We start from the raw sequence: 23,759 nt of genomic DNA, 5'->3' as shown, positions 1-23,759 counted from the left end.
TCTCCTACCAAGAGTGCCATGAAATGAGGATAACAAATATTGTCATTTTAAAAGTCACAAAGAGCAAAACAGTGGGGCTTTTGCTTAGAAATGGGGCCACGGCATAATAGTCTCTTTTGTTGACTAAAAACATCAGTAACATCCACGAACCAGGCCTGAACCAAAAGCAGAGACTAGAACCAGGCATTTGGACCGAGACGGTGAAGGCCACAGGTGCCACAGCTTCAGGAGATGCCTCACAGCCAACTCGGGAAATGAGCAGAACAATGCTGAGATCCACTTGGCAACCCGGACCCCTTTCACCCCAGCAACTGTTAAAACAATAAAAGAAACGGTGGAACTCGAGTGTATTATGGAAATACCGTAAACCTCACCGTAAAACTTGACTGTTTATGGTTTTATGCGTGTTCCCAACTTCTCAAAGGAGACTTGGCCCACTGCTCTTGCATTAATTGTCTGTTTTGTATTGATATAGGGAGATCCAGGGCAGCCTGGAGAAACAGGACTCATGGTAAGCCAAAACTGTTTACTTCTTAGTGTTTTTTTTATAATTCAGCTTTTGTCTGGATGAAACAAATAACGTGTGTTAAGTAGAGAGCTTTAGAGAAGCCAGTAGGCAGATTCAAGTTACTTTTGATCAGAACCAACTTTACGGTTTCCCACTCTTTTGGAGGTAGCTTCATTTGAACCCTATTGACTAAATGTGTTGTACTCTTTTCATGATGAATAACCTGAGCTTTGTATGAAATTGAGTTCAAGAAGGATCCAGTGATACCAAAGCTTTCCAAAATGTCTCGTATCATGTTAAGGTTATTAAGTTGACCAATAATTAACCTATTTTTCTGCTGGGGTATTTGTAGTGCCTTTGTTACGCTTCCTAAATTCCTAAAAATAAAATATTTTTGCTGGACCTGTGTAATTGGCAAACAAATCCACTGTGACGTTATGAAAAATATATTTGGATTTTGCATTTAAAAGGTTTGTGCCCTTGTTTTTGATAAGTGCATTTAATCTAGAAGATTTTGGGGTAATATGGTGAATAAAAGTGACACATCATATGATACTCTGCAAAAGTCTTTCTTTTCTTGAATAAAAGCTCCTTATACAGTAGGGCCAGGCTGTTCCAGCAACTGGATACCACTTGCGGTGTTCAGCAAATAAAGCTTTTGTTTAGTTTAAAAGCTATGTTGAATAGGTCAAGCCAAATTCCAGAGAAAGCAACGACGGAAAACGTGATTTTGAAAAGTCTTGGTGATGTCAGTTTTCTCAACTCCAGGGGAGAGTAAGTAAAGCTGACAGAGGGGGTGTTATCAAGCGCTTTCATCTCTGATTCCATCTCTGACCCTTTCACTGGTGTGGAAAAAGTTGATGTATTTGGAATAAATCGGCAGAGAAAATGAAGGCTGAAGCTTAAGTGGCTTGACAGACTCATTAACAGTAGAGGAGTGAAAATGCTAATCGTTCTTCACTCCTTACCCGCTTTTTTTGCTTTTGTTGGCTTTAATTGTACATTTTACCCATTATCCCCCCCATGTGCTCATCGCTGTGTAAACAGCATGTTTTTTTAGTGTCATAAATGTCGAACGTGCAGCAGATTTCCCAGGTGGGCTCCCGTACGTCTGCAGTGCTTATACAAGCTCTCACGACAGCAGATGAAGGATTTCTCCAAAAGATGAATGCCGAATCCCATTCAGAATGAGCTCAGAGTCGTCGCACAGAGCTTTGAATAAAAATGTATTTGCCGCTCACTGTGCATCTTGAAATAAGGCACATTATTAGTACTAAACAAGGTGGAGTTTCCTAGCTTCTGCTTCCGCTCGGCAGCATTTTGTTTTGCTGTGATAAGATAACGGATTCGAGAGATGTGTTTCTGTAAATGAAAATACGGTTTGTTAAACCTCTTGAGATGGAATAAAAGGAAATTGTCCATCCAGAAGCAAAACCCAGGTCCACACCCTTGATCGGCCTTAAAATATAATGTGAACTAAACCAATAGGCTCCAGTTTGTCCGGCAAGCTTAAACACAAGTCTTTGATCGGCCCTTTCAGCTCTGCACAAGTCAACTGGAGGTAGGAGGTTGGTCCTTCACCAGCTTTAGCTTTTATATAGTCCTCTAGGAGCTTTTCCCACTTGACACAGCTCAGAGTTTTTGATGTATATGCTATTGTTAAGGAGGCAAAAGTAGATTCCAGAGTTTTCCTGCAGCCTTCCAGGACATATGGTGCTGGTTAGAAGGATTAAGCCCTTGTGGAGCAACAATGAGGAGGGGGGGGGAGGTAGGAGCAGGAAAAGGGAAATATTTTCAGGACTCGATTCAAAACCATCAGTTCCATAAGGTCTCTCTGGACTAAATTATGGGGTCTTCATCTCTCTAAACGCTGCACGCTGTTTTCACACAACGCATTGTGTGTTTCAATGTGGTCACAAGGAAATAAAATATAAATAAATTTAAAAAAAACATTTAATTCTGCTGCTCCTCTTTGACATCTTTTTCCTTTGATAACTATACCCAACATATACCAGTGACGAAATAATGCATAATGAAGGCGTACCTGTGATATTTTGGTGTCCTTGACTGCGTTTCTTTTTAATGTTAAGCCAAACATGAGGAGCAAAAATGTGAGCAAATGGCTTAGGACGAGCAATTGGCAAAAACCTTCGTGCTTGAGAAGAAATCTCTTTGTTCTTAATGGATTTTCTATCTTATTCTAAATCTGCTTTCATTCTCGTCAGTTATTTATTTTGCTTTTCTCTATTGTATTTTTGGTCTTTGGTCTATTGGCCAGACATTTATTTTGATAGAGCAAATTACTAGAGTGCCAAGTATATGACTACTGGGAAATACTCTATCTTAATTAAATTGAATACATAGTCTAGTCAGTATTTAGTCTCAAATATATCAGAATCAGCTTTGAAAAATAAAAATAAAATGTAATTAATCAAATTCCCAGATGTATTATCCAGGAAAAGACCACAGAGACCTTAACGGCAGCTGCAACCCATAAAGAAAAGCATAATACAGTAGTCAACCCTATCATTTTGGATAAAATAGACACACTCTCCCTTGTAAACTGGAATCTAATGAGAGATAAAGGTGATAAAATGCATTTCAGAGCCACTTCTTAGGTACATCTTGGTTGATTGGTTGGTCGATACGCCACATTCTCGCTGCATAGCGGTTGTTTTGGTCCTTAGTAACGGTAAAGAGAAAATGTAAAGTCATGTACAGAGTATAAACAAAGCACCCATGTCCACTATCTCTACACTGATGGTGGTGAGCACAATGTTTGGCTACTTTGACCAACCGTAACACGGCAATAAGGTAGTCAAAAAATATTTTTCCTTTTGAAACTGAGAGTTCCTTACGTTATCATAAATAACTGCTATGCTGCAAAGCGTTCCCAATACTCTCACTGAAAAAGAGGCTTTGACAGAAAGATAAATCATTAAGGCTCTCTGTGCTTTGATTCGCCTCGATGGTTTCACCGTGGACGCTGAGCTGAGAAATGCGTACTCTGACAGATCTTCAAGCAGCTGAGGGTTCAACTGCAGTCCCAGTGTGGGAAGCGACCCGCCAAGTGCCTCATTGTTTGTCATTTCCGAGTCATGAATGGAAGCACCGAACATTCTGCGCTTTGTTTTTGTGCTCGGATGCTCGACTTAAATAGGCGTCCTGTTGATATTGCACGTTCTTTTCCTTAATGCATGCAAATTGGATATCTGAGGTGCTGTATGCGGAGCATACTATCATGAGGGATACCTTTTAGTTGAGAAAAGTGTGTTTTATGAATGAAAATATTTGGATTATGCTTCATTTAAATTTTCTAGGGCCCAAAAGTTGAGAACAAAAGGGCCTGGACCAAGACTCCTCAAGGGCCCTTGACTTTGTGAGAAATCCCCTTTTCAGCCAGTAGCTCCTGAGTGCTCTCAGATGTAGCAAAGCTAATTAGCGCTCAGGCGAGTGGCACATGCTCTCACATACCTGGTGGGTCATAAAGATGTTTACAAAACCCTACTGTGGACAGCCAACAAAGGCTTTTAAAGGCAAGCGGGGGGAAAAACTCTTTCTCTGTTGACTGGGATAATGAAAGTTGTTCATTGAGGTTTTCGTGCAGATGGAATGCACTATTATTGAGCTGCAACTTTGTGGGCCGTTGCTCTAAATGTGAGAACTTGAAATGGAAATTGAGAATGGGAACGTTTAGGGCTTCAGTTGCTTGGTGATCACCTTGTTTCGTTACCAAAAACAAAACAAGAGGTCGAACAAACCGTTTATTGTCAGAAAATTAGCCGTTTTTATGTTCCTTTTTGCTATAGCGAAACATCTGTTGGTGCTATTTGAAAGGCATGCTTTGGCCATTGCCAACCTAAGCGTTTTCTCCAAAAAATCATGCACCAACAGTCAAACTGAATGCGTCCTCCTCTGCTACTTTCATTAGGGAAACACATCTCTGAATTTGCCCATTAGACTGCATCAACATAAATCATGCGACAACTCTGTTGTAGAGAGGCTGCGGGGTAGAAGGGCTGCTTGGCCTCGACTCAACCGAGAGCGACGAGCCAAAATAACACCGTTCGCTGTAGATCCAAAGCCGACAGGGAGGAAAATCCTGGCCAACATGAAGTGTCATAACAGGCGGGCGTGACGGTGTTGATGAACTGCCGTTGGTATTGCAATAGTTCTCATAGGCTTTTGAAGGCAAAATGGAAGAGAGCAGCTTTCAGCCTGCTTTCTCATTTAGGTCATAAAGCAGCCTCGCGGACAGGAGGTTGAGGGTCCAACATGACCTCCGGTTTCACAGGGGTGAGCAGCAGGTTGGAAATCGAAACCGTCCTCCCAGACACATCTATCACCGGGGTAAATCTCAGTTAGGGATGTGGGAGCCCTGCTTTGCCCTGTTTAACTTCTGAGCTTTGTGAGGCTTTCCAGCTATTGGCCCATTGAGGTAATGTCTCCTCTCTGTGTTGGACCGTATGCTCGAAATGTGCGCGACAGCCAAACAGGTTTTTACAGTCGCTAAAATGAATAAAGAAAGACATCTACATGCAAGATAAAACCGTAAACGATCTGGTTATTCACGGTCTTATTAGAGATTCATGTTAACGGTGAAACTCAATGGAAAAAAAAAAAGGCACAGGGTGAGTTTCAGTCTTCGTCGGAGAGTAAAACAAGGGATCAATTGTGATTCGGTTACGAGCGAAGGGTGTGTGCTCACTGTATGGAATCCTACCAGATGCCTTGCTAGTCTCTCTCTGTGACCGTGTTGGCTGTGTAAATCATTATTTTTAACCAGAAATTGACTTTTTTGGTTCTGTTTCTCCTCTCTGTCTCTGTCTCACTTTGCACTTACAGGGACTTGAAGGGCCACAAGGGGAGAAGGTACGTCTAGACATTCACAAGTTTTCTTTTTATTTGGATCAAATTTGTGATCCTCTGCATGACATGAAAATAGGTTCCACAGTGAAAAGGTTGACGTTCTAATGTGAACCAAAGCAGGATTTCTTTGACGGTTTGAATGTTCAGTAAGTGATTGTAACTTTGGAAAAGTTGCACGAATGCCTGTAAAAACACACGCTGGGTGTTGAAACGTTTACTTGGAGATTAGTGATGCAGGGCCACAGTTGGGGCAAATAAATGGACCAGAGGAGAGTTAAGGCTTGAACAACACCAGGAGGGAGACAGAGAACAGAGAACCCCGCAGCCCGGCGCTGTGATACAGGTCCTGGGTCCCCGGCGGCACTGATGTGGGGAACAGATGTAAGCCATATCCAGCCGTCAGGTAGCTGCCAGTGTTTGTTCAGTGTAACCCAATCAGACACTTCCTGTCTGCGCTGTCATCTGTCGGCAAGGTCTCCCGTCGGCGTAGGAGGGGGCGTGCGGAGGGGTCAACGATGACACACCGCCGTGTTAACGACTCGCAAGCCAGGCCCGCAGGCCACTCGGTCGGATCTGCTGCTTTGTGTGGTGTTTAGCAGAGGTGCCGGGTCAACGGCTCCTTAAGTTTCATCACCTTGCTGATTGATCTGGTGGCACAGCGTGATATGACGTGGTGTGAATAGTGTATTTGATATTATTAATGAATTAGTAGTAATATATTTGATCTGCTTTCACACCATAATGTGATCCGTGTTATATTCGGGATGTACAGTTTAAAAAGTGATACAAAAAAGTCCACATTTCAGTTTCACAGATCTCTGATAACATGTATAAATGTGACCATGGCAACAGAAACTCGTATTTCTTACGAAGAAACGCAGAGCCAACATAAGCAGACACAGTCAGCCTCGCCCTCTGTCTGTGACATGCATAACATTTTAAAATATGACATGCAATATTGATTCGGGCCAGGTTTTTGTAAGATCAGCACACGCTAAAGGCGGTGTGGGAACGAAAGACAGGTCTGCTTTAAACGTGTGTCAGCGTTTGATGGTATAGTGGTATGTTTTTGTTAGTGATTGCTCTTTTTAATGGCTACGGGACGTTACCATTCGTATAGTGTAATGTTTGATAACCAAAACTTTGAAATGTCCGCTATCTTTGCCGGCAAAATACAGTGTGATTGTTGATTACAATGAAACCCCTGAAGGCCTTTGTATGTTATTTTTAGGGTGTACTCGGGCCTCCCGGCAACCCCGGCGTTGATGGACTGAAGGTGAGGTCATTCTTATTATGCAAACAATACACTTGATGATTGTGTTCCATATACATACATACATACACACTGTTAGTTTTAAAAAATTGTTTTATCTCAGTTAAACTAGATTTAGGAGGATTTGCATATAAAACATGACGTCCATTCCCTTTTCATTATTGAAGAGGTCCACTCACAGGTAACAGCGCTACCAAATGAACCCTGAACACTCAGGAAATAATACACATTTAAAAGAAAGCTGACTTTCATCCACACCTCCACTCCACTTCTTTTAACATACTTTAAAAAAATACTTTTGTCATCAGTCCCTTACCAGCTTGTGTTGCACTTTTTATATAAAAGAAGTTCTGCCACGCATTCTGGCAATTTCAAACCGCTATCCTATTTGGGAGAAATCCCTGTGGGCTGCCTCCTCGAGTCTTAACCACAGAGTGCGGCTGCCTGTGAATCTGCTCACACTTTCAGCTCATTTGTGCATTTCATTCTATAATTAAATATAGAAGACACTTTGCAGGTGTTTTACGATGGGGGGAAAATGGGAAAGCCTGTTTATCCCAGAACAAACAAGAGTGAATGGGGAGATGATTAGAGAGGCGTCATCTTCCAAAATCTCGAGCACGCATTTCTAAAGATATGAGCAGAGAGGCACGCATGGCTCTAATAGAAACCAGAGTGGAAGCCATACTCACTATGGAGACAGCAAAAGCTGAAGGCATAATTCCATACTTGTGTAAGGAGTCTGGTTTGCCAGCATGAAATAGAACCCCAGTGCTGTGCAATGCAGTTATAAAGGAGGATCTGTTGTGGTATGTAACCATCACTGATGCAGAAAGTTGAAGTCTAAAGCAGAAACTGCTGCTCTGACAGCAGTGGCAGGTTGACTGGCGGACATCATGTCGTTCTGACAAGATATCCACCAAAAGGGGATGTTTACTAATGCAAACCTTATCAGATGCAGTTTAGGAGTTTTTCATCAGATTTTGTCATGATAGATGACACCTGATTCCAGAATTCATAATTTCACCGTTAGTGTGTAGCTGAGAGGATGCTGCCTATACGCGGATAATACACAATGCTTCATGAAAACAACCTATTGTGGGGGGGAATTAAAACAGTAAGACACTGCAAAGGTTAAACGAGCACGGTCTGTTACCAAAATTAAATAAAACTGCATTCAATAACCCAATATTCCTGACAATATGGCCAGTATTGAAGTCTATTGACATGTATTTTGATTTAAATGACGGATTTCCCGTTCTGGCTACAATAATCAGCGTCATCCAGTCAAAGTTGTGTCCCTGGTTTGAGAAATAGCTGCTGTCTAAAGGCTGATGATGTGGTAGGTTTGCAAAGGTCCCGAGGTTAATTGTTTTTGGCAACAGATGGACCAGGGATCCCTCTGACATCCGCAGCAAACCGCCATTAATCAGATGGACTTGGCTTTTGTCTTCTGCTCATGTTCGGAACCAGACCAAAGATAATTAGGCTCTCAGTCAGCCAGTTTATCCTCTCCACTTTCAGATTTAGTTTGCGGCTTTTGTAGGTTATACTTTGGTACTCTTTTGGAGAGTTTAAAGTAATTTATTGGGCTGTAGCTGTCCAGTATGTGGAGTTTATCCCTTCCAATACACTGAAGTAAAATACAGTATCTATCCGATCTACTGCTCTGTCATCAACTATCCTGCAAATGCATAACACCTGCCCATGGCAACACAAGTTTATGGGGTGAGATAATCTCTATTTAATGATCAAAATGTGCTTTTTGTATCTCCTGACCTTAAATCAGAGTTCACACTGCTGAGACAGCACATTGAATTGAATTGAATGTTATGCGTTCCATAGGGGGATGTTGGCATCCCAGGATTGGACGGTGTCCCCGGAGCCAAGGTCTGGTGTGAACACATTCTGTGTGTTCTTATTCTTTAAATTCACGACGGTCATTTTTTTCTAAACCTCTTTTTGTCTTTTCACCTTTTTTTCGTCCTTTTTACCTTTATTTTTTGTCTGTTTTATGCCTTTTTTATTACAATCAGATTTTTCCAAATGTATTTTCTGTTGTTATTTAGAAAACCTACATTATACATATATGGCTTTGTTAGCTAATTTCTCCATTATCTTTAATTTGCAATATATGAAAAAACATCTTCCCTGAATTGCAGGTATTCATGTGTGTAATACCTGTGATGATGGAACCCAAAAAAAATATTAAGAGCAATTTAAATTGTTAAAATGTTTAGTTTGCAAGTTAAGAAAATAACTAAAGAATTTCCTCAATCTTTCATGAATTTAACCCTTGATAATATCTGACCCTGAGGGGCGGCAGTAGTTCCCCAACTGAAAATATCTTTCCCCTGAGCTTTTCTGCATTTAATACTGTGCTTGCTTCCCCAACAGGGTGAAATGGGAGAGCGAGGTGAAAAGGTAAAGCGCTAATTCATCACCAAACATTGTTGTCAGCATCAGTCTCGAGATGTAAGAACAGCCGTCATGACGGCAGATCGGCCTCTGCTTCACACAACTCCACCTCGTTCTTTTCAACGGTGACACCCGCTCGAGATCCGTCCACCAGCGAGTCATCGATTCAATGAGTCACAAAGCAGAACCCGAATGCTCCGAACTCCAGGCCTCGCACAAGGGTTAAAAAAACAGAAACCACACAATAGCCCTATTCTGTCCATACCCTAATTCCAGTGGTACCATTATTCAATGTTTTTGTACAGCGAAAAATGTAAAGTCACGTGTCATCCCTTGGACTTGTCACATGTCTGCAATGGGAAGCAGTCCAGCCAAAGATTAATGGTCCCTTCCAAGACTTTCAAAGATTCATTTGTAGAGTTTTTACAGCCACGAAAAGGGGGGGGGGGGGGGGAATCATAATTTTTGTGGTAGAAAAGACAAAAAACTCTTACTGTTATTAAAACAAAAACTATTACAGTGTCAGAATATGTTAATATCTTATTTCCAACTTTCGTGTTTGCGATCAGAGCTTTTATTTCGAGCAGAGCCAAATATGTGAACATAAATCGTGAATAATAATCTTTTGGGGTTTTGGTTGCCAACTAAAGAGCCAGAAGGCCAATTCAAGAAAGCAATGCCAACATCTAACAAATAGAAACTGATTGTTTGAGGAGCACAGAGCTTGTGTCCGGAGGCAAATTTTCTTGAACTTCTGACATGAGTATCTTATCATCCACAAGGACACAACTTTTTGTTTTGAAATCCTTGACCTTTCCATAGACTTCAAATTAAAAACTACAATGTTTTCGAGGTGAAATCTACTGGGTTTAGAGTTTTGCATCAGCAAGCACTCCGAGCTAACATCTGCATGCTAAGAAGCAAGTACAATACCGTTCACCTTCTTAGTTCAGTGTGTGAGCACAGTAGCAGGAGTTTAGGATCTCCCAATGAAGTGTATCACGTCACCTGGAATCACATCCAAACCACATACGATGACTTGGCTGGTAACCAACTAGAATTCAACATACATACTGATTTCCATGGCAGTCAATCATAAAAGTCCTCCCGTGTGTTATGTATGTTTAAAGAATCTGGTGATCGTGTTTATCATCTTTTTCATTCGATTTTCCATCCTCAGCTGTGTCGTTTATTGCAACATTGACACCTTCTTGTAATCGATGTACTGAGTATGAATACCTTTTTCAAATTTCATCACAGGGCGACATGGGTGAAGATGGACCGAAAGGTGATATCGGGGAAAAGGTACGTACATTCCACTTACCCTCTCTGTGTCTTGGAAACTCCACAGAGAAATACCAGACTCTGTCTGTGGCTTTGCAACATAAAGAAGTTATTGGAGAGGAGACAGAATAGCAGCTGCATCAGAACAAGCTGAGGTCGAGTCCCATCACCTGTAGTGAAGGCTGCCTACATGCAACCGTCCTGGCACTTCATGCAACCTTTTGGATTAATGATGACTTAATTGCTATGCTGTCGCTGCATTTCCTGGCCGGATGGCTCCGGCCTTAATGTGGGACCGTTTATCATCAAGACAGCTTGTCTAGTTAGGGTCCATTTCCAACAAAAGGCATAGTGGAGCTCTGTTGGGCTGACTGTTCAGCGCTAAAGTAATAGATTCAGGTTTCAGTCCATGTTTCAGTGCATTGACATCGTCCTGAAGCAGATTACAGTTATTGTTTTGTTAAAGCGGCGTTTAACAAAATAGGTCACGGTTTCCTTTCTGTTGAGCAACCTCAGAGGATTTGGGCCTTTTTACCCCCCAACCTTTGATTGGAATTGACAATTCTTTGAAAATGTGGACTCAGCTCACGCAAAAATTGCTCACACTGCTGGGAGAGGAAAACGGGTCCTCCCAAAGTTTGTCACAAACGATAACACAATTGAGAAGATTTTATTCACTTTTTTGCTGTAGATGCTGAGTAAGGTATAAAAAGAAAATACAACTGATGGAGCAGCATAGGACTAGAAGCAGTGTACTCAAACTGTCACTGCCAATTTATTGCTGTTCAGCGCAGAACAACTTTGATAACTTCTCACTTTATGAGTACTCTCGTTTTTTAAAAGACTGCTGAACACGGCTGCCAAAAAAAGACTGCAACAGATGCAGGATACCGTCGGTGGAAAATGAGTGAACAAAAAGGAAAATGCAGGGCGATAAAACTCTGTTGCTTTGATCTGGTCTACCTCATGCAGTAAGAAGAAAAAAGGGATGGATTTTTGCTGCAGGGGAGGGGAAATAAAGAAGTGGAATTGAGTACCAAGGGAATTCAGACCTCTGTAGCTTGTCACCTGCCATTCCTTCAGGAGCAGACACACGGTATTCAGCCATAAAAAGAAACAAGGTAGTATAAAGACGTGAACATTTTATCATTACGAGGGATAAGATTACCCCATCTTCTCAGTGTTTTTGTGTGTTTGGTCAGGATGTAAAAGTCGGAAATAGTTTTCAAATAAGTTATCAACTATTTGAACGAGTTTAGCACATGTCACGTACATCGGGGACTGTTTGATGTCTATGAGCAGGTAAAGAGAAAGGGTCTCCTGCGTGCCTAAATGCGGAAGAGAAAACTGGAGAGTAGGGGGTTGCCGGAGGAGGGGGGGCGAGAGCATCTTCAGTCTTCCCCGCTGATGACGCCAAGGTTAACGACACACAGCGCGCACACGGTAACACCGGGTGAGAGGTGAGGCGGGGCCAGTTTGGATACGTTGAGCAGAGGGACCTCAGGGAGTGCAGAGCGGGGGAGAGAGATGGAAGTTCAAGCAATCAGACCGGGCTTTGCAAGATACAAAGGGAGATTGTTTTGGCAGGCGGGGATCTGCAGACTGTGAAGGAGACAAGCTGACAGGACATGTGCGTTCTGTTACCTGGATGTGTATCCTTATGACAAGTTGAAATATCTCTCCCTACCCGCCGAGTCTCTCTGAATGACAAAACTGGTCTTCTATGCCTCAGATCCTTTGCTTAAGTCATAGCACAGTGTAGAAGTGCTCTAATGCAAGTTGAAATGAAGCTCGATGACCTCACATTGTTGAAGGATGCTTAGAATCACACTGCCACACAGAAGACATAAAGGTCAGGTGTAAGAGGGGCTCAGAAGAAAATAAACCCAAGTGAACTTGAGTTCTTTAAGGGGAACGTCCCGGCTGAGCTCTTGGCTCCGGGCTGGTTGTGGCGCAGGGGTTGGTTTCACTTCTGAGGCCTAAGATCCGGTCCGAGCGCTTATGAACTGGCCGTATGTCAACTGCCGGCGGGACCGCTCACAATGTGCGTTGACTCGCATGTAGCCTAACTGAGGGAACGAGGTCGATATTCAGCTGAGGCCGCTAAATTTGGCCATCTTTACCAATGACCATAATTTGAGTAGGAGTCATGTTTATAGGGCTGTGGCGACGCGTAATGGTTGCATTTGTCCCAACGGCTTCGGCTTCGTCGCTCTCATCGATTAACTCTCTCCATCTAATTGGCTCCCACACACACCGGCACGCAGCTGGAAAATGGCCCGATTAACCAAGTACACATTATGAGATCTCCACGCCATTATCTTTAAATGTCAATATGCAGCGACAGCTCTGGGTCGGTGTAATGAAGTGGAGTTGTGGTCACAGCTCTCCGTCCCGCTGTGCCATGTGGGTGAATCACAGGCTGCAGCCTCGCCATGATAATTGGCCCGAGTGGGACATTTAAGCACTCTGCGCCACACCTCAGCTCACCTCCCAATTCAGCCACTTTTTCCATCACTTGGTACATCATTTGGAATAGATTGAACTTGGGAAAACTCTCACTCGCTTGGGCCATGTGTCAATTGTGTCTGTTTTGTCAGAAATTAGCATAATCTTTTCAGTTTACGTGCTTGTGCTGCGCCCGCCGATACTCGTCTTAACAGATCGCATGGTGTCAAATGAGTTAAAAATTCATATTCCACCCAATATCGTCTCTCTACGGTGTCATCCTGCTGAGATTAGCAATGGAAAAAAAGTGAATCATGCTTACAGTAATCCCAAGCTTGATGAGCTAAAGTAGGTTGTTTTTTGTATGAGATGTAACAATTAATTACAAATGTGAAGGATTGTTAGATATGTTTCCATCAGCTTTGACAATTGCTCAACCAGGACAAAAAATAATGGTCTGTAAAGAGTTTTGAGTTTTATTGTGATGTTTGGGTCAACCGCGACACGACATCCATGTAGTATTTGACCAAAAACATTTAACTTTATCATGTGAAAGCCTTTCACTTATCTTCAATGCTATAATATGAGGACCTGGTTTCCACAGCAAACTGGAAAAGAACATTATCTCAGATCCTCCTCAATAAAAGATCTATATGAAAATGTCCCTTTAAAAGCTGAAATAATAACTTTTAAGATATGAATAGATGCACACTTCAGTATGCAACAAAGCCCAGCTGTAAACACTAACCGTTTATTGCCTGCAAAAAGAAATGCTACAATTAAACACGCCTTGTGTGCTGTGCATCGTAATGACTCACATAAAAAGCTGAGGGCGAAAGGCATTCCTATAGCAACTTCTGAGCGCACGGCGTATGTTTAGTGAAACCACAAAGTCCACGGCAGAGCTGAAGGCCCAGTCTCCCGCTCCCTTTTCCCACCAACCGCCTGTGATTACACTTATTGGCCCCTTGTTTTATGCATGTTTTTACTGTACACTGCAGTAGTAATGCGTTGCATGGAGGAGCCGCTGCATGTTTGGATGATTTTTCTGAAAGGAAAATGTAGCTTAAGTAGCTCTTTTGACCCTTGTAGTTCAGTACCTACCCGAAGAAATGCAATGAAAAGGGTTCAAATGATTGTTGTTATTGCAGCTTTTAAGGCCCATACCGCCTATACAGTTGGGGGCTTCACATCATCGACGCTATGCAGCTACACTCTTGTTGTTATGTGTGTATAAACAATGAAAGGATTCACGGCGCTGTGGCAAACATTTGTGAATGGTACATTACATCTGAACACTGCTTAGAATGGTGCACAATTCCAGTCTCTAATTGGATTTCACCAAAATATGTTCCTAATTTTTTTCGTCAGCACAATGTTTGTTCCTGTTTGTTCCCATGGAGAACGACTCAGTCCTGCGATAACCTCACATGTTGTACCTTTCTAATTGTTTGCTATTTTTCTATTAGGGTGATGCAGGCTCCTCTGCAGCAGGCATCAAGGTGAGGCCTGAGCTAAGCCAAAAGCTATTTCACATTCTCCATTAGGAAGAGGGATATGTATCCGATTTAAAATGCTGATGAAACTGAAATTGCATATTAAAAACGTGTTAATGTTAGCCACAAATCTAGTAATGGATTTACAAATAGTTGGTCCAATCCAATCGAGAAATGAAACAGTTTAAAAGAAAAGTCTGCATGTATTTCAGGGGGAACCTGGAGAGCCCGGACGAAGTGGACTAAAGGTAATAATTACTTTGCTCACATTTTGGTCATATCAGTGTAAAGACAAACCATCAAATGTTGTTGATCACATAGTGTTTATTAATGAATAAACTATGGGAAACAGATTTTCTATGCAGTAACAAATCTGGACCGAGATTTTTCCTATTTATTCTTTATCGTGGAAACACAAGCTTTAATGTGAAAGGTGAATCTGCAGCTTCAGTTTGTATGAGAGCTTTCCAAACTCACTGCTCAAAGTGAAATAAGGATGGTTGTGCACGAGGACAACTGGAATTCTATTACATGACAGTGCTTCAACTCCTCTTACATTTACTTTGGCTCTGATTTTGAGCCAGCATAAGGTCCCAGGCATCATACTATAAGCTCAGGTTATACGAGGTCTTTGCTGATGTTTTTGCTCCATTTCTCACTGTTAAAATGGATGTCTAAAACCAGCAGGTGATCCACTTTGCTTTGACTCGTCAGTTTTTATTCTGGTGTTTTACACATTCCAAAGATATTGCTCAGAGAAAACGTTGCTGATGATAAACTAGTAAAACACGCATGCAGCTGAAGAGGAACTGTTTTCCTCCGACATAAAAGCCATTACTTGTTCCCTGACCAGACTGATTCGGAATTGCGCCAGTGCTCCGTCTAATTACACTTTTTAATCCCAAACGCTGCGCCCCATTAATTCCCCCTTCTCTTTTCTCTGTTTGGACAAACTGGTTCCAGCCAGACTGAGGGGCTTTCAGCAAATGTGTTTATTTCTTCTTCTGCTGTGGTGCATCTGCAACATTTGTGGCACTGTGGTACTAATTTTTAAACTGCTTCATCTTATCTATCATTTTACAGCCGTTCTGCTTGCACTGACACACTAGAATTATATTTCTCTTCAAAATGGCCATCAGAGGATTGAGCTGTTCCACGTTTAGTGTTGCCGTTGGATGCCATTCAAGTGTTGGTGAAGTAGCATTCCACATAACAGACTATTTGATCATTCGTTTAACAGTGCTTTCATTCAACACGATGGAAATGTACCCCCCCCCCCCCCCCCCCCCGCCCCCCGTCCCCGTCCCCCCTTTCAGTTACAGTTGATCCTTGTCGAGCTGCACTAATCATTTCTTTTCATATGGACGGAAACACAATGGTCTTAATGGAGCGTTGAATTAGCGCTGAGTCGGACATTCCGTCCTGAAAGTCTCGCCTCATGGGGGGGACTTGACTTCTTATTTGACCACAGTTGAAACAAACGTGCATTTTTCAAACGAGCACGAAATGGGAGTTTGGAGTTGTCGACTTGACAATGACCCAACCTTGGTCGCAAAGAATGAGGCCAACTGTTGCTTTTCCAGCGCCGCCAAACTCTCACAACCTTCGAAGCCACGGCAGCTTCTCTCAAACTGCTTCTGCTAATTTAATCCAAAGAATCTCGACAGTTTCGCCTTCCAGAAAGCATAACTTTTCCCTCCTGCCAAAACCGATAAAATAGTGAAAGTAAAACTCAATTGCGCTTTGTGAAAGCTTGAGTGTTATAACACGTACTAATCCTGCTGTCAAGCCACGGCTGCATGACTTTGGTTTGAAAGTGCATCATGTCCGGTACCTTCTGCTCGTGCTTACCGCAAGCGAACGAAAGGCAACACACACTTTTCCAGAATCACAGAAGCTCGATAACCAGAGAGAGAAAAAAAACAATAAAAAAAATTTACCGTGACGAGCCAATAGAACCCCAAAGAGAACCCACAAACGAGGCTTGACTCAGCTTAGCTTGGCTTTGCCGTAACGTGTCACACTCTTCCTGTGTAGGGAGAGCCAGGACTTCCAGGGCTGCCTGGACTCCCAGGGATAAAGGTAAATGCTTTGCTGTTTTTACCCCCCCCCCCCCCCCCCCCAGGTCATTCCACTGGTGTTGTCCCTTACCATCCTCTTCATCCAACCCACGACAGAGTTCAGAGCAGAACTCCGCTGACCCGTCGCCGCGCCTCATGCACGACACTTTAGGGTCTCGTAATCTTGCTTTTCCTGCTGTGTGGGATTTGTACCTTTGCCAGGTTCCATCCGCCTTTAGCGGGAGACGCACAGTAAAAGCTGTAAACTCAGTGCAGTGGAAAGTAAACAGCTCAGGCAAACCTACAAGGCCAAACGGTCTATTCTTTTGCTCCGAACACGCCAGAAGAAAAAGGTCCCATTTGGGTGCAGTGTAGACGTCGACGAATGAATTATTTGAACACTGCAATTCGGGCAACAACTCAACATTCTGCCTCCCGCAAGTAGCTCGTAGCAAAATGGGTCAAAACTTCCACGCGCTAGGGGGACGACAAAGTGCTCGTCCTATGTGATTATTTAGAATTTTTCAAATAAGGCCTTTTACTTCCTTTAGTTGAAGTGCGTGCTTGTTTACGGTTCCATTGAAAGTAACAGCAGATGGGGAAACGAGAGGCTCCCGTCTTCTGCCAAAAGAACCACCGAAGTCCTTCTCGTGATCATTAGCTTGAAATATAACGTGAATGCAAGGAACGCTCGCACAGGCATGGTGAGATTGTGCTTGTAGCTGTTTTAGTTTTGTTTTTCTCCTCTCGTGTGCTTGTAATGTGCTGCCCTTATAAAACATGTCCTTTCATTTTGCTTTGTATATACTCCTGTTTTTACTTAAGAGGCCTGAATGTCTAATGGATTCTAACAATATTCTTGCTAACGTGGCACTCTCGGGTTCTGAGCTCCGCGTGCACTTTGTTCTGCGCTGCATTCTCGGCTGCTCATCCAATCGGTGTTTAAATGTTTGAGAGGCAAGTGTCCATTGCCCAACTTCAACCATTGTAGGTGGCACCTCTGGTTGCACATGGTACAGCAATTAGGTTATTTCCCAATCAAATGTAGTTAAAATCAAATCAAGCATCACACCTCGTATTGGAAGCTCATTAGTGCAAAAGCAAACGTATGAAAGCTTCTTAATAGGTGGCAGAAAGGCGGTTTTAGCCGAAAACATCTCGTGCCCTGATGACTTTCTAACAAGGTCAGTCGTAATGTCTATTAAGGCTCATAAAAGGGAGTCATTAATGGATGTGAAACCAGGGGATAAATTAATAAGCCGATGCGTGTGTGTGTGTGTGAGTGGTTGATTCATGTGTCCCTGAATGTGCTCTTGTGTTGGTTTTGAGCAGTAGGTGCATGGCTGTCGTTCTGAATATGTTTGGCCATTCTTCTTGTGTATTGTGTTCAGTGCGCGTTAATGACAGCGGGTGCAGGAAGCAATCAATGCCTTCTGGCTCGATAAGTGATGCCTGCTTTTTCTTTTTTGAAGGGTGAGCCTGGGTTCCTCGGTCCCCAGGGGGAGCCAGGACTTCCAGGGCTCCCGGGAACTAAGGTGGGTGACATTACAAGAACGTTGTTCATCCCTATGTGATAGTGAATAGTTCATATTTCAGCTTTGACAGCTTCTTATCACATCCCGTGTGATCGTTATTGAAATCAGCAGCTCCTCTGGGTGTACGGCCTCATTATCCAGTATTATCACTTTTTTTCAGGGGCGATTAGAGCCCATGTTTCTTCAGAATGTCACTTGGAAATGTACAGAGCGAGCTCATCCCCGCCGCTCCCTTTGAGTCGTGACATTATCACACTGTGGAGCCAGCGGTGATAATCCAGTCGCACTACGATAAATGTTCGCCTTGTCCTTTAGCATCAGGCTGTTTGCAGTGCATCAATAATCCAGGCGTATTGGCTTTTGCGTTGTCATCCTCAAATGTCAGGAGGAAGCTCAAAAGGAGGAGCACTGTAGCACATATTTTATCTAATGTTTTTTCCTTATGTCCACGATTTCCCACAGGTTTTAGGCAAGTAAATAAGTAATGAAAGGAGAGTATTTGCTTTGACTTATGCCGCACCCCCCTCTACTGGCTGTTCAAGTCACTTTACAATGAGAGAAAAAAAAAACACGATACGACAAAGAGTTTTCATTTTTCTTTTAATGTCTCATTTCCCCATCAGGACAACGACGGCTTCATGAAGAGTTTTTTTTTAATTCATTTGTTGGGATAACGCCTCACCTTCACCAGCCAGTCGCAGCTTATTCTGACTCAGCATAAATATCTCCGTTCAACATCCTGAGGTCTGCCGAGTAAGCGAACTCATGGGAAAGGCATGGAGCTTTTTTTTTTAATAGATTCCCCAGCCACGTCAATACTTCCTAACATTAAGGAAATTGAAGTTCATGCCTGATGTTCTTTCAGAAGAGACATCGCAGCTGTTCCGGGCGGACAAGAGAAATGAATTTGGCCTTGATCACCACGTCTCCGTGACAAATGCAGGTTGCAGGTTGCTAACGTCTCTGTTTGTTCTTTTTGCCTGTATAGGGAGAGAGAGGCGACCACGGGCCACAAGGGAAAGGTGAAAGAGGAGAACTTGGACCCCTTGGACCAAAGGTCAGCTACTCAAGTGAACACGTGTGCAATGAAAATACAAATGGCGTGACCTCTGTGAAGGAAAAAGAAATTGGATCATTCCGCCGTCCGTACGATTTCAGCTCTTTCTCGACCGTTTCTTTCAGCCATGTCAGTCGTAGGTATTTGCTGCCATCTAGGGCCACGCTGATTTAAGCACACAAGCCCTGAAGTTCCCAGAGTCTTAAATCAGAAAAAGTCGAACACGTCCCAAAGCAAGAGCTCATTTAATCCGTCAAATAGTCGGCTATCCGAGCAAAGAGAGCTGGCAAACCCATTACAGGCCGTAATAGGTTCAGCGCTTTCCCTGGAGTCTGCGTTAAGTAAACCAAATATAAATGAGTTTACCATTGTTTACGTCTGGCACCGGGCCAGCAGGTAGCTTAGGCTCCAGTCTAAACTGAGACGACCCACAGATCTGTTTCACGTCCTATTACAGCTGCCAAAAGTGAAACCACTTCTTCACCAATGCCGGAGTTCAAATAAACAAACTTCCTCCTTTGCTGTGGCATATTAAAAGGTGGTCACGTCAGTGAAGCTGACGGTGCCGCTCTCTCGGGAGGAGTACGGGACGTTGATGATATTTCCTGATGAGTTTGTATTGAGCGCACAGCGTTTATCAATGTCACGTCTGTATGTCGCGAAATGAGCTTGTCTAGTTTTAAGCGTCCCGTCTATTTCTTCTTCACCCCGGCAGGGTTCACAGGGAGAGTCCGGTACACCCGGCCATAAAGGCTCAAAGGTGAGCACGCCAGATGTGTTTTCTTTTCATTTGGTGAACGCGGCCCCTGCACGAGCTCATTCTTCTGTTAGGCTTCACACTTGATTGGGATCTTGGATTACCACCATTCGTTGTCCACAGTTTTTACTATTCTTTTAGCCACTGCTGTTGTGTTGAATGCATGTAGTATGAAAATGGCATCTAAACCTTCAGACAAACACTAACTGGACACATGCCCTCGTACCAGGTCCTCCACATTGAACAAATCTGAATTAAATCAAATCAAAACTCAATTGCATTCCTTGAGATCCTTAAAATAATACAACATTTATTATATTGTGTGTCACAAAATGTTGTGATTGTATGGTTACAAAACATATTCCATGTTATTGTCTCTCTGCAATGAGAGCGTAATTATTAGAGCATTGTCAATTCTTTCTAATTTTGGTTTGCTTTCTCACGTTAGGGAGAGACTGGAGACAAAGGAGAACTTGGCTCTTCCGGTCCAAAGGTAAATGGTTACATTGCTTCTATTCTTTGCTTTCTTGGAGGACTTCATGACGTATTTGAGTAGCGTGAAACGCTTTGATCTCCCACGAGCTCCTGCACCTCCCTTTGATTACCACCAGGAGGCAGAAGTCTAACCCTTGCAGTTATTACTGATGCTGCTATTAAATGCATAGAGTCATGTTTAAAGTAGGAGTAGAAAACGTTGGCTTAATGTGTTTTTTTGTTTTATGTCAATAATGTGCAGGGCCCCCCTGGACAGAAAGGAGACCAAGGGGCCACTGAAATCGTTGACTACAATGGAAACATTCAGGAGGCTTTACAGGTCAGACAACTACCTGCCTAAACACATTCATGTTGTTTCTGTTTGCTTCACAAAGCACGATGTCTGCTGAATAATGTTATTCATTCATTGATCAGATGTAAAAAAAAAGATAAATAATCTCACCTCAAAAATAATATAAGATTAAATAATTAGTTCTACAAAAGCAGAGGTTTACAAAATGTGGCAGCCAGTTACAAAGGTTTGGGAAACACAATCATAAGGCGAGTGCTTCATGGCTTTAATTCCTTCAGAGTTGCTGAAAGCAGAAGTGCGTCTAGTAGCCGAGTTCACCTGCGGAACGCTGCAGCGTCACGGCCCGTTTCTTGATAAATGTTGGACTTAATCAATAGAAATGTATGGTTCGTTGTTTGTTATATGGTTCAGAGGAAAATGCAACGGTTGACTCCTTCAAAGTGACACTATTCACGGCACATCCTCTACAGATAAACAGGCTGTCATCTCTTCTTCAATGACTAATTCATTCTGAGGGCTGTTCTCTGCCGTAATGTGCTGACACAAAGGTTTTCTATTGTGTGACCTGTGCAATCTTATCTCCTGCCTCCTTCCCATAACCACTCCTTCGGCCTACCGCAGAAGATTACCACAATTACAATCACGGTAATGAGGCTCTGTGTGTTCTTTTGTATTCTGTCATCTTCACGATTGATTCATCTCCGTCCTCGCATGGGCCTCACCGAATCCCAACCATTGTATTGTCGTTCTTGTGCCGCCTCGCCCAGGTAGTGTTTGCTTAACAACGAATGAAAAGAGTATTCGCCGCTGCGTTTGTGCTTCTTTGTGATTGACCCTGCAGGCTGCCCGCGTCGCTGCTCGTCACAGTGAACGTTGTTAGGATGTCATTTAAAACAACCTAATCAGTAAATGTATGAGAAGGGCTTTTCCCCAAAACTCAAAACGGTCCACTTTTTGGTCAAAATCACTCAAAGCACACAGCGGGCCCAGTTATAGATGAAGCTAGGTTTCTAAGAGGGCAAAGGCACCAGTTTGTGTTGATGCAGTATGCACCAAAGGTTATATTGATTGATATGATAACAGCACACAGTTTGTGCTGCTTTATCAGTTAACTTGTCTTGAACAATGTTGCTGCTCAAAATCTAGTTTTAAGAGCCTACTTTCTTAAGGTTTGTGTCTTGTTGTAGCCAGATATTATTATAGAGAAGTGGGAGGAAGAGGCATTTTATGTCACTGATTTCTGCTTTGTGTTACATTTAAGTAACATACGAACTAAGACAACTGAATATACGTATTATAACTTATTGAAGTTGGGAGTTTTTGCACAAACACAAACCAATAAAGCATCATTTTCTCAGCATTGCATATTATGTTGGTTAGAAGGATAAAAACGTTGCATGTTTAGCATCGCACACAAAGAAATGTTTACAAGTCATCCTTCCCACAACTCAACATCGTTGGTGGTGGTTTAAGGACATCTTTGATCGGAATTATCAGGTTTAGGACAATCATACCTGTTCTAAGTGTGTTCATCCCAATCCTCTGATTATAATGTACCTGTTTGTTGTAGCTAACATGTTTTCTGACTTATGGCATGTGCCTATCAGTTGAGCATCATTGTTCATTGCCGATTGTTAACATTTCCTGCGCTGTTTGCAAGTCATTTCATTCGGATGGTAAGATCCACTGATAAAATATAGCTTGTTGTCTTCATGAAATAGGTTGGTATTGAAACAATCGACCCCAATGAAAGGTGTATATCTTGAGTTGATTGATCAAATTGAATCCCCTCCTGCTTCCCCCTCTCTGTGATCAGGGTCCTCCTGGACCTCCTGGGCCGATAGGACCTGCAGGTATAAAGGTAAGCGTACATTGTGCTTCAAATACAATTTAGAATGTTTTTCTCACCAGTGCAAAGTTTGTGACACCTTTTTTCCACCAACTGTTTAAAATGTGTATCTGTGCTCTCGCAGGGTGATCGCGGGATGCCCGGTCTGCCTGGACTCGATGGTGAAAGAGTGAGTTTGTTATGTTTAAATGATATCATTGATGCGGTTAATAACTGATGATTACCTCAGAGGAGTAAATAAACCGAGGCTTAAGACGTTTCATAAATTTTAATTTGTATTATTGTGTTGTTCCACGATGGGAATACGTGACTTACATGTTTCTCTTTCCTTTTTAGGGCTACAAAGGCTCTAAAGGAGACATGGGAATGCCGGGAGCTTCAGGAGAGAAAGGAACAATCGGTTTAACCGGCCTGCCTGTAAGAATCCAGATATGTGTGCCAACTATTTGAAATATTTACGTATGGTTGTCAAAAACCGCCGCGTTTGATGGAAACCAAACGTGTCTCATTACGCTTTTGCTCCGTAGGGTGTAAATGGGGTAAAGGGGGACAGGGGAGATTCCGGTCCGACCGGCCCTCAAGGTTCTTCAGTAAGTCACACTGAAGATGTTTATTTTCACTCACCGTAAACATACTCAAGAAGTTCTATTAAAGATGTTTGTTGGAAACTTCACAGATCGTCGGCTCTCCAGGGGCACCAGGGCCCCACGGACCCCCAGGACCCATGGTGAGTGTTTACTCAAATACTTACTTGTTCCATCCCGACACATGCACATCTTTACCAGCAGTTTTTTGACAGTGATTTGGAGACAATGGGAATTGAGGATATATTAAAGGTGGGGGGGGCCGGGACAAAAAAGAGCTTGTATAGAGTCATAAATACTGATTGTGAGGCCAACCACTAACTGGTATTTTGCAATGTTTTCAGGGCCCCCATGGTTTCCCTGGATCAAAGGTAAATCTCAGCAAAGAAGTATGATATCGCACTCATGACAACAACCCTCATTCGGGGCATTGTGACTGTATGTATGGCTATCTTTTTTTTTTTTTATAGGGGGAACCTGGTATGCATGGCGTGAAGGGGATTCGGGGAGAGGTGGGACACAAAGGGGATCGTGGACCGTTGGGTCTCCCGGTAAGTACAGACGTGCACCCGTGGGGCATCTCCAGCCTCGAAGCCCCGTTGATCCAATTAGACGTTCATATAAATGAGTCGCTTGTATTTTAGATGTTTTGTTTTAATGCATTACTGTACCCATTTAAGTGAGGTAGTATTCGTATGTCAGTCTTTGTTTTTCTGTGTGTGCGTGCGCTATGTGGCCCGCTGTCATGTGATGTCTTCATTTTCACGTCCCCTGGGCTGACTCCCCGTAACACACAGTGTAATTTAGCTGTTGTAAACCCTGCCATCAACCTGT

The 23,759-nt window shown here is 42.8% G+C and overlaps 1 protein-coding gene across 1 annotated transcript in view; it reads left to right on the top strand.

Annotated features, from left to right (window-relative positions):
• The window catches only part of col25a1 (collagen type XXV alpha 1 chain), a 49,591-nt gene that overhangs the window by 16,400 nt on the left and 9,432 nt on the right, over window positions 1–23,759 (top strand). The window contains exons 6-27 of the mRNA XM_078106362.1: window positions 476–511; window positions 5,354–5,380; window positions 6,609–6,653; window positions 8,496–8,540; window positions 9,048–9,074; window positions 10,329–10,373; window positions 14,270–14,302; window positions 14,509–14,544; window positions 16,334–16,378; window positions 17,829–17,891; window positions 18,880–18,948; window positions 19,664–19,708; window positions 20,154–20,198; window positions 20,442–20,519; window positions 21,114–21,137; window positions 22,309–22,353; window positions 22,466–22,510; window positions 22,678–22,758; window positions 22,869–22,931; window positions 23,018–23,068; window positions 23,270–23,296; window positions 23,396–23,476. Coding sequence (XP_077962488.1) covers window positions 509–511; window positions 5,354–5,380; window positions 6,609–6,653; window positions 8,496–8,540; window positions 9,048–9,074; window positions 10,329–10,373; window positions 14,270–14,302; window positions 14,509–14,544; window positions 16,334–16,378; window positions 17,829–17,891; window positions 18,880–18,948; window positions 19,664–19,708; window positions 20,154–20,198; window positions 20,442–20,519; window positions 21,114–21,137; window positions 22,309–22,353; window positions 22,466–22,510; window positions 22,678–22,758; window positions 22,869–22,931; window positions 23,018–23,068; window positions 23,270–23,296; window positions 23,396–23,476 — 1,023 coding nt within the window. The 5' untranslated portion in view covers window positions 476–508. The remainder of the gene's footprint in view (window positions 1–475; window positions 512–5,353; window positions 5,381–6,608; window positions 6,654–8,495; window positions 8,541–9,047; window positions 9,075–10,328; window positions 10,374–14,269; window positions 14,303–14,508; window positions 14,545–16,333; window positions 16,379–17,828; window positions 17,892–18,879; window positions 18,949–19,663; window positions 19,709–20,153; window positions 20,199–20,441; window positions 20,520–21,113; window positions 21,138–22,308; window positions 22,354–22,465; window positions 22,511–22,677; window positions 22,759–22,868; window positions 22,932–23,017; window positions 23,069–23,269; window positions 23,297–23,395; window positions 23,477–23,759) is intronic.

This window comes from Gasterosteus aculeatus, chromosome 7 (assembly GCF_964276395.1).
Source record: "Gasterosteus aculeatus chromosome 7, fGasAcu3.hap1.1, whole genome shotgun sequence".
Classification (NCBI taxonomy): domain Eukaryota; kingdom Metazoa; phylum Chordata; class Actinopteri; order Perciformes; family Gasterosteidae; genus Gasterosteus; species Gasterosteus aculeatus.
Note: the sequence above shows the minus strand (reverse complement) of the source record. Positions and strands in the feature narration are given on the sequence as shown.